The sequence below is a fragment of the Bos javanicus genome, chromosome 20, assembly GCF_032452875.1.
Source record: "Bos javanicus breed banteng chromosome 20, ARS-OSU_banteng_1.0, whole genome shotgun sequence".
Classification (NCBI taxonomy): Eukaryota; Metazoa; Chordata; class Mammalia; order Artiodactyla; family Bovidae; genus Bos; species Bos javanicus.
In genome coordinates this window covers 41782554-41792864 of record NC_083887.1, presented here as the reverse complement: position 1 = coordinate 41792864, position 10311 = coordinate 41782554, and the positions used below count along the sequence as shown (strand labels likewise).

The 10311-nt window shown below is 50.9% G+C and overlaps 1 protein-coding gene across 2 annotated transcripts in view; it reads left to right on the top strand.

The window, feature by feature from the left end:
- The first annotated feature begins 1952 nt into the window (after window positions 1-1952).
- Window positions 1953-10311, top strand: part of LOC133233713 (cuticle collagen 34-like) — a 149380-nt gene continuing 141021 nt past the window's right edge. The window contains exon 1 of one of the 2 annotated variants that reach the window (XM_061393806.1): window positions 1953-2959. In XM_061393806.1, coding sequence (XP_061249790.1) covers window positions 2369-2959 — 591 coding nt within the window. In that variant the 5' untranslated portion in view covers window positions 1953-2368. The remainder of the gene's footprint in view (window positions 2960-10311) is intronic. The other variant, XM_061393805.1, reaches the window with a different exon arrangement.

Below are 10311 nucleotides of genomic sequence, written 5' to 3'. Positions count from 1 at the left end.
TTCTTCTTCATAGAGGGGAAAGCTCAGAGGTCAACCAAAGCCGTGATAGGCCATAGGAATCCGTTCAGACTCACCCAGAGAATGCTGTATTCTTTTACCTTACCACTGACACGACTGTAGCCCAGGATCATACATTTCCCCCCTCAGGTCATTATTTTAATCTTTGTTTGTCCCTAAACCTTAGGTTTTCTAGACCAACCTCCTCCTGCCCATTATGTATATTATGAGCAATAAATTAAAACAGCAACTTGGTTAGATGTGCTAATCTGTGACTAAATATTTAACAAAGGGGCAGAAAAATTTACATTTTGATCTTCAAACACTGGAAAATAAATGCCCTCAATTGTGAGCTTTCCAAATTGGCAAGACTGCAAGGGCAAAACAAAATTTCCATCCGTTTGACTGACCCCTTGAGAGGTGAGCTATTATTAGCAAGCAAGAACTTGCCAGAATCTATCTGGAAAATATCGGACGAAAAGTGATTGAAACGAAAAGTATGTATTTTCAGCTGGTCAGTGGAGCCATGTCTGAATGAGACAGATGATACAATATTACATATGCATATATAATGTTTATGCCTACACATCATGCATACAATATATCATATAGGTCTATGTATTGAATGATTCATTTTAATTCAGCAGATATTTGTTGAATGACTGTTGAGTTGGACACTAAGCAGTGCTAGGTTTGGGGAACACAAACAATGAGATCTACATTCTCTTAGCTCCAGGAACTCACAAGTTGGAAATGTGTGAGAAGGATCACTGATTTCTACAACTTCATGCAACCTGACAAAGGTGATATTAGCCACTCGCAGAAAAGAAGCCTTCCTTGAAAAGCTGTTTACCTCTTCAGGAGTTCAGCAGACATAGGAGGTGGGGAGTGTCCTTCTGGCAGAAGAAACAGAATTTACAGGTGAGGAGTGCATGGCTGGGATGCAGGGATTGGGAATGGGTTGGGTAAGGGACAGTAGTGCTTGTGGTTTGAATGATAAGTTCATGTACATATTGACTCATTCAGCAAACTCTCAATGGTGTTGAAGGAGACAGGCGCTGGGTACAGAGGCAGAGGAGACATGGCTTGCCCTGTCATGGCTCATGTGATAGGAAGAGAGTGGTGGAATACAGGATGGTGACTGCGAACCAGGCAGAAACCACCAGTCCTGTTTGATTCTCGATGGATTTTTTTTTTTTGGTGTTCCAATGATACCTTTCTAGGTAATAGCTGCCATTTCATCGAGCACCTCCCAAATGCTATGCTGAGTGGCTAGCTATCAATATGTTACTGCTGATCCTTACAAAACCCCCGCATGAAGGGTAGTTTTTTTATGTACAGATAGAGAAACTCTGGATGCCTAAGATTGCATTGCTTGTAATCCATGAAGCTTGGATTTGTACAGACATTGATCTCACTGACCCGGTAATTATAAATGTTGAAGAACAGCTGAATTCAAGTACTTCCCCACCCTACACCCTGCCAAATATACCATCTCAAAATGACTTGGGACCACTCTGGCCTCTGAGGCTGTGAGACAGCTCTGCAGAATCCTTGCAGGTGATTTATGTCTGTCTGCTCTTCCAAGAGACCAGAGCTTATTGCCTTGCCGGGCAAAGCTGCAGCGACTCCCTGCCCCACCCATCTGTATCCCCCCAAAGCAAAGATTCCAATTACTGCTCTGCAGAAAATGTCAAAAGCATTACTCAACTATTCATTATCCCAGGTTTTGTAATTTTTCATATGTTTTTACTCTTATCTGCTAGCACTTGAAAAAGACCAGCTTTTTCCTCTTAAGGGAGCTTAATTTGCAGAGCTATGCAGTCTCCCTATTATGTTCTTATCACCCTCTCCCTGTGGTAGGCAGAATGACAAGGATGACAAAAAAAGAACCAAAAAATATTTGAAGGCCTTCCTGAAAATCCACGAGAATGAGGAATCCGAAAAGCCAGAGGCTTCTGTTCCTGGAGTGACCTGGAACAAGGCCGAGGGCGGCGGGCATTAACCGTCACTCATAACTCACTCAGCAAGGACTCTTGGCCCTACTCAACATGACCACCACATCGGGGCCACGGGACTTTGAGGATTTCTTTGAGTGGTTTAACTGGGGGATTAAGCAGCTCTGAGGTGCCAAGGGGTTCCTCTGAAATTCTTGAAATTCTTATTACGAGTGTTAAATTAACTTTGGTATCCCAAAGACCAGAGGCCAAGGGTGGCTTGGGGTGGCTTAGTCCTTCCCCCCCACCTCCCGTCTCCTTCGGCCTCTCTGCCCCATTTTTGTATTATACAGCGCATGGCATTTCTCTCAGTGCCGTGTAAAGTGCTGTGCAAAGGCCACTTCCAGTCCCCTAGCTCCCGCTCTTTCACCTAGATGGCGCCCCAAGCCCCGCCATCTGGAAATTCTGAGCTGCCATCTCGCTCCATCCTTTCCTCCCCAGGATACCCAGATTTCCGAAGCCAGCGCCCGGGGGGGCTCCGAATTCACCCGCAGGGACTCTCTGCCGGCGGGAGTGCGGGGCTCGGGGGAATCCCCGCCCACTTGGTCATTCCTGCAGGGGAATCCCCGCCCCCCGTCCCTGTCACTCCAGGAAGGGAGTTCCCGCCCCTCGAATCTACCAGAGGGAGGGAATCCCCGCCCATCCAGGAGGCTCGGCAGAGCCCCAGCGCCGCGCAGCTGGGAGAGCCGGGCTCGGAGCGGGCTCTCGGCGCCGGTGCGTGCGGCCCGGGGCAGCGGGGCGCGGGAGGTGGCTGCGGCGGGAACCCGCCGGGCCGGGGACGCGCCGGGCCGGGGGCGCCCGGGATTGCGCCTCCCGTGGTTGCGGGCGAGCCGCGGCGCGGCGGCTCTCGGCAGGCGCGGCAGTGGCACCGGCGGTGGCGGCGGCGGCGGCAGCGGCGTGGGGACCCACCGGGCGGCGCCTGGGTCCGGACGCGCGAGGAGCAGCCTCCGCCGAGCCGCGTGCAGGTGAGGCGACCGTCCCGCTGCGGCCGGGACGTGGGGCTTCGGGTGGGTGGGGGTGGGGGGAGGTGAGGCTTGGCACCCCCGAAACCTCGTGCGCCCAGGAAAGTTTAGTGACAAATCCAGGTGCCGGAATCCCAGCCCCAGGGAGGCGATGAGTAGGGGCGCGGAACCCCGGTCCCACAATGGGCGGTGCAAACTCCGGGTTCATCCGGCCAGGGGCAGGGAGGACGCGGCCGCGGGAAGAGGGCCGGACGGAACGGTCTGGGGACAGCGGGGACAACCCGAGACGCACTGCCGGCCACATTCAGGACAGGGCCTGAAGCCCCTGCCCGGGCGCGCGCCCTGGATCCCCATCCCCCGGCCATCGCCAGGTCTCCTCTCGGGCGGAGGTACTCCGGTGCTCTGGCCTCAGGTGCTGCCTTGGGGATCAAGGGAGCACCTGAGCACCTCCCGCGCCTACTCATCTCTTGCCCCCTTCCTGCCTGGAGAAGAGACACGCGGCGCCAGGGCAGGGCGCGCAAAGAGCAAGGGCATCTTTGGGAGGTACTGGTGTCTGCCAGAGAGATGGGGAACTACGTTGGGAAAATCCTGCTGGGCCTTCTCTCCCCCTGAAGTCCAGGTCCTCCGCAAACCTGGCCTTCTTTCTCCTCTTTTCTCTCCAGTGTGTGTTGAGGTTTTAGATCTTTGGGCTGGTTGTCCTCCTGCTGTGCTGAATTGGGTGCGGGAGGGTCTAGGGTCCCTGGCTGGAGTTGCCAGAAGCTTGTCCTCAGCAGCCCTGATCTGTGCCAAGACCTTGATAAGGGGACACTGGAGTGTGAAGAGGACAAGGTCTGGCACAGGCTGGAATGGCAGGCATGAGGGCATTCCACAGCTGCAGACGTGCCCTGGGACTGGAGGTGGAGGAGTGCTGGGGAAAGGAGCAGCTTCTTGCAGCTTGCGCAGGCTCTTGCCTCTTACCATCTGAGCCACCATGGGGTTCCCTGGTGGCTCAGATGGGAAAAAAATCTGCCTGCAATGCGGGAGACCTGGGTTTGATCCCTGGGTCTGGAAGATCCTCTGGAGAAGGGAATGGCATCCCACTCCAGTATTCTTGCCTGGAGAATTCCATGGACAGAGGAGCCAGGCGGTCTACAGTCCGTGGGGTCGCAAAGAGTCAGACATGACTGAGCCTTTCACAGAGGCCAAGCGCTTTGTATGGATATGTTTTTCTTGACACGTCATGATGGAGGTGGTTGCAGAAACTCATATTCTGGGTCTGCTTTTACAAGAGCCCCCGCTGGACCTTCCGGGCTGTTGGTCCTTCCCCAGTGAGGCCTCCCCAACTCAGTCTGCTCTGAACTTGGGCTCTAGGGACCTGGTTTTCTACCTACACTAGGGTTAGCTTTTCTGGTCTGTGACTTCTGAGTGGGGGTCGAGTAGGAACCGGCTGGCAGATGTGGTGTAAGACGTCTGCTTTTAGGGGCAGAATAGAGTGTCCCAGAACATACCGTTGCCTGGAAGTGGTAGTTTTAGCTTCCTCAATTCCTTCTTCCACTAGAATGGGCCCCAAACCTGCTACTCCACTAATAACCACAGTGTGGGGGCGGTGCGGAGTGCAGAGCCAGATGTAGGAGTAAGGGAGTGGCAGGTGCTGAGAAAGGAAGAATCAGAACCATGTAAAGTACATAAAATGAAAGTGAAGTCCCTCAGTAGTGTTGGACTCTTTGCAACCCCGTGGACTGTAGCCTACCAGGTTCCTCTGTCCATGGGATTTTCCAGGCAAGAGTACTGGAGTGGGTTGCCATTTCCTTCTCCAGGGGATCTTCCCGACCCAGGGATCGAACACAGGTCTCCCACATTGCGGGCAGATGCTTTACCTTCTGAGCCACCAGGGAAGCCCCATGTAAAGTGCAGAAATGTACTTTAACATAGTTAGGGCTGCCCTGGCTCAGAGGTAAAGAATCCACCTGCAGGGCAGGAGACACACAGGAGATGTGGCTTCAATCCCGGGTCAAGAAGATCCCCTGGAGGAGGGCATGCCAACCCACTCTAGTATTCTTGGCTGGAGAATCCCCATGGACAGAGGAGCCTGGTGGGCTGTGGTCCACGGGGTCACAAAAAGGTGGACATGATTGAAGCAACTGACACTAACATACATAGTTATGAAGTGACTGAATTAACTGACATAGTTAATATGATCCTGGAAAAATACTGAATTCTGCTTTAAATCTCTATCATTGAAATTGATTTTGCAGGCACTGAAGTCAGTTTACTCTTTAAGGAAACACAATAATTTCTCCATTCAGTTCAGCCATTTTTGGAGTACCTGTGGTTTGCTGTGCACAGGGGCTTAGAGGTTCCTGGGGATGTGCGTAGGTGACAGAGGTGCCCTCCTTGCTATCAGAGCTTCAACGTGTCAGGAGATGTGAGATGTACACTGAGAGCTCTATGCAAACCTGTGTCCATGTGTCATGTATAGACAACCTATGTTTATTGGGTGAAGGGATGAAGGGATGATCTAATGAACAAAGTGCCTGAAGAATGATCCTGATGGAACATTTTGGGAGGATGGTGGAGAAATAAACCATTTTTGACTGAGGGGAATCTGACAAGCTTAATGGAGGAGCTATGTGCTCTAGGAGATTAGTCTGCTCTCTTGCAGGAAGAATTGGGACTGGGGAGAAGTGAGAGGTGAGGAGCTGGGTGAGCTTCTGGTAATAAGACAGGGGGCAGAATGTATTGGAGGTCTGAGCTGGTGGGTGGCAGTGGGCTTGGAAGAAAGGAAAGGCTCATCAGTGATGGGCTTGGAGTATGGGCACCACTTAGCCTGGGAGTGAAGAAGAAACAGACGTCACCTGCAGGTGAGGGGCAGAATACACAGTTGGCTGAAGTGGAGGGGTTTAGAGTTTTAACAGTCAGCAAACCAGAAACCTGGAGAAATCCCTTCAGACTTTTCCCTCTTGACTTCTCCCACATTTAATCAGTCGCAAAGGTCTACTGATGGCCTCTACGTGTAAAACCCATCCGTGGCTCCCAGGACCCGTGGGACGAAGTCCCAGTCCTCTGCCCATCTTCAGACTTCGCTCCTGCCATGTCCCCCACACGCACACATGCAGTAGTGCTCCTGACCTGTCCTCCTCTCAGCCTGTAGGCTGCTGTTCTGGGTGGTAGCGGGAGACTGAGGTCCTGGAATATCCTTTCTCCCCTGGTCCTCCTGATGAACAGTTCTTATTTTTCAAGATCCATCTCCAAGTGTGAATTCTCTGCCTCTCCCTCTCCCAGGAGACGTAAAGCAGTCTGCCTTTGGTCCATCGCTCTACAGAGCCCCCTTTGCACATTCATCATGCTGCCCGGGCCTGTTCCTTTTTTTTGCTTTTGGCCACACTGCATGGCATGTGGGGTCTTAGTTCCCCAACCAGGGATCGAAACTGTGCCCCCTGCTTTGGAAGCATGGAGTCCTAACCACCAGACCATCAGGGAAGTCCTGGACCTGTTTCTTTAGAACCTTATCCTATCCATGCCCAGAAAAGGCCTAGACCAGTCAGTCACCCACCCAATTTGCTCAGGTTGGACAAGGAGAAAGACAGAGTCTACACTCCAGATACTGCCCGCCCGCAACTCCATTGCGCCAGCTGATTGTACTGTAGGCTGTTGTCCCAAGCCTGGCTTGAAAGTTCCAGAACTAGTGGGCTGCGCAAGGTAACGCAGACTGTGCATGCTCACTGGCCTAGATCATGTGGGCCCAAGTGACTCAGACTATGGTGGGAGGAAGGGGGGGTATTCCTGTTGGAAGGTGGCCCCAGGTTCCTCTTTCTGCATCTTCCACAAGGAGAAATATCCTGAAGAAGACAAACCCACAAAAGGTCAGGAGCAAGCCCAAGGAGAGGCTGAATCCCATTAACAGGACAGACTTGGAGACTTGACAGTTTTTAACCTCTTTCTTCTGCCCTCAGAAATGTGTCCAAACTATCAAGTAGGATGCTCGGCAGGCAGCCTCCTGAGGAGAGTGGGCGGACAGGTGCAGGCAGGAATGTGTAAGAAGGCCAGCGTCTCAGGAGGATGATGGGAATCAGCCATCGACAGAGACTGAGAACAGCATATGTGAGGGGTGTCCATGGTAGCCAGCTTGCAAGGGATGAAGGATGGAGTGGTTGCCAAGACAGTGGAAGTGGGGAGCATAGACGCTGAATCCAGAAGCATGCCAGTTGAAAATAACAGGAGACTAGTTGGAGGAGGTGTTAAGGTTTGAGGTTTAAGGGAAGCTTTATTCAGGAGAGTCCCCAGGCGTGTTTAGTAAACAAAAGAGAAGTGGGAAAGAATGGAGTCAAGAAATGGAGTCTTTGGGAAGGAAGAGGCCAGAAGTGTCAGGAGCAGGTGCAGAGAAAGAAGAGAGCTGCCATCTGCCTTCCCTGGAAGGTAGGAGGGGAGCAGAGGTGGGGTGAGGTTCTGGAGGCGCCTGCACCGCAGCGAAGGGGAGTGTCAGCCTTGGTAAAAGAGCAGGGACGCCTGCCAACAGCCAGGAGGGCACTGTGTCATGCTGGGAGCTTGGGGGGCAGGCCACTTTGACAGGGGATGAACCTGGCTCCTGTGCAAAGGCAGCCCAGAGGGAAAGGCCGGAGTGTGGAATTGGGGTCAGAGAACTGGCTGGAACCTCTTACTGGCCAGATGTTTTGAAATTTTGGAGCCGCAGTTTCTTCATGTGCAAAGTTGGTAGAAGAGCTATTTTTCAGGGTTATTCTTAGGAGGAGTAAAAAGAGATACTGAGATATGCTTGTGTCTCAGTGATAACTCCTGGGATGTCTTGGGTCCCAATGAGGGTGTGTTGAGAAATGGATAAACCTCTCGCCAGAGTCAATGACAGCCCAGTTGAATGCAGAGACAGGACTGTTTAGTAGACCCAACAGGAGCTTTCTTTCTCTCTGGATGAAAGATGTTATCATACCCTCTCTGATGCGATGGTGAAGTTGACAGGGCCCAAACCAGGGGGATCCTGGAGGGTCTCTCCTCTCCTCAGTGGTTTCTGGAAGGGGCAGTACTATCAGATTTGCTAATTCCTGCATTCTGGGAACCTGAGGCCCAGAAAAACAGAGAACTCACCTCATTTCAGTACAACCAGAGCTAGAATCACATGGGGGCTTCCCTGGTGGCTCAGACGTTAAAGAATCTGCCTGCAATGCAGTAGACTTGGGTTTGATGCATGGGTGGGGAAGATCCCCTAGAGAAGGGAATGGCAACCCTTTCCAGTATTCTTGCCTGGAGAATTCCGTGGACAGAGGAGCCTGGTGGGCTGCAGTCCACAGGGTGACAAAGATTTGCACATGACTTAGCGACTAGCAGACTACACAGGGCTAGAATCACAGTCTAAATTGCTCAGTCTGGGAACCATCATCTTTCAATGGCAAGATGCAGGTGAGTGAGGAGGAAGTCACAGTCTGTGTACCCCCTTGGTTTTATTAATGGCTCTTTGTTATACTTAGAAAGATTAGGTAAATATTCTCACTCCTTCATAAGGAGGGGAGGCTAAGGAGCGCTTAACTTGATTTAGGAATTACTCAATAGATGTGTGCCAAATTAAATGATATTTGGGGAAAATGTGCAGAATGTTTTTTAAGGAAAGAGAAGTATAAAAATATGTACTCAGATTATCCTTGATATATTTTTCCAACTGGATAGTCTGTATCTAGATTATGTTGTCAATTAGACTTATGCATAGGTTCCACATAAAATGATAGATCCTTTTATGGCATTTAAAACTTTTCCATCCTTGATCTTTATAATAACCATCTTCTAGAAATGGAAAAAAAGGCTGGTCTTGGGAAAGAATACATTTCCCCCAGGGTTCTGCAGCTCTGGGCAGAGACAGGATTTGAACCAGGTAGGGCATCTGATTTAGACTTGAATGGCCCCTGATTTAAAGAGCTCAGCATTCTATTTACAAATGTGTTCAGGAAAACACTGGGAGCATTTACGGTTTGAGAACTCAATAGTTGAAGAGGCCCTTTGTGGTCTGATAAGGCGGCCGAGTCGAGAGCTGGCTTGTTGAGGCACTAAGTGTGCGGAGAAGACACATTTGTCTTTTAAGTCTTTCCAGCTCTGGGAAGAGGCCTGCCCCTGGCTGGGCCCTCTCTCCAATGCCAATAACGTCTTCGCCTCCCCACATTCTCACTGGGGCTGGGAAACAGTCCCCATTTTGAGAGCCGCTGGCTTTGGGGTGCACGTATTACCTACACAAATACACTGAGTGAATGGTGACTGGTCTCTTGCTGAGACTGGTGACTCGCAGAGAATCAGAAACTTCAGAATTAACTCTCTTTATGAAGCAGTCTGATGAAACCAGCAAGCATGGAACATCTGGCTGATTGAGTTATTCTTAGATTATTTGCTTGTAGGTTTTAAAGCGTTTATGTGGCTCATCAAACACTGTAACATGCAGAGGGGTTTGGGAGAAGCAGGGTTTGGGGAAAAAAGAGGACTCATTTTGCCCACATCCACGTCGCGGCTTTAAATGAAATAATAGCAGAGAGAGAGGGAAAGTTTTGTTGCCTTAAGCAGCCTGAAATGCTTAGCTATCCACATGAGGATTATAAAAAAAAAAAACACATACCCTGAAGGATTTGCAAATCCCTGAAGGAACCTAATCTAATCCCTTGCCATCAGGTGGAAGTAAATTTAACACATTGCAGAATGGACCCGGCATTTGAGCAGCCTCCTGAAGAGGGGCTTTTGTGATGTGTGTGTGGCCCTTAATAGAATGAAGCTCCAGACTGCGGCCCTGGAGGACTTTGGCAGGAGTAGAAGTAGATTTGGATGAGCTACTCATGGTCTCCCTTTTTATCAGCATCTGATACCTCTAGCACTTGGCCTTGCCTGCACTTGACCTTAGCTAACACTGCCACCTTAACTCAATTGTTTGAGTTAAAACACATACACTCTGGCTTCCAAGGGTTCATCATCCTGCTTTGCTAAACATCAAGATGCACAGATGCAGTGCAGAGAAGACTCCTCCCATACTTAAGAGCCATGAAACCCAAAGCCCTCTCCCAGGCTGAGACCTGCCCACTGCAGGAATACAAGCTCTGCCGGAAGGAGGCTGGGAGGGAGGGTAATTTTGGATCAGGATGTTCTCAGTAGAGGGTGGGGGCACTAGACGGCCCGATGGGGGAGGCCTCTGGGCATCTAGAGGCAGGTAGTGGGAAGAGAGACAGTGCCTGGGAGGCTGGCTCCCTGGGGACCCTGTCTGGCTGCTGTCACCCCTGATGAGCTGCTGGGGATATCTAGGGAGGAAGATGGAATAAACACTGGCTCTTTTGTCCCTTTCAGCAAAGGCTAGTGCTCTGCATGTGTGCATGCATGCATACTAAGTCACTCAGTCATGT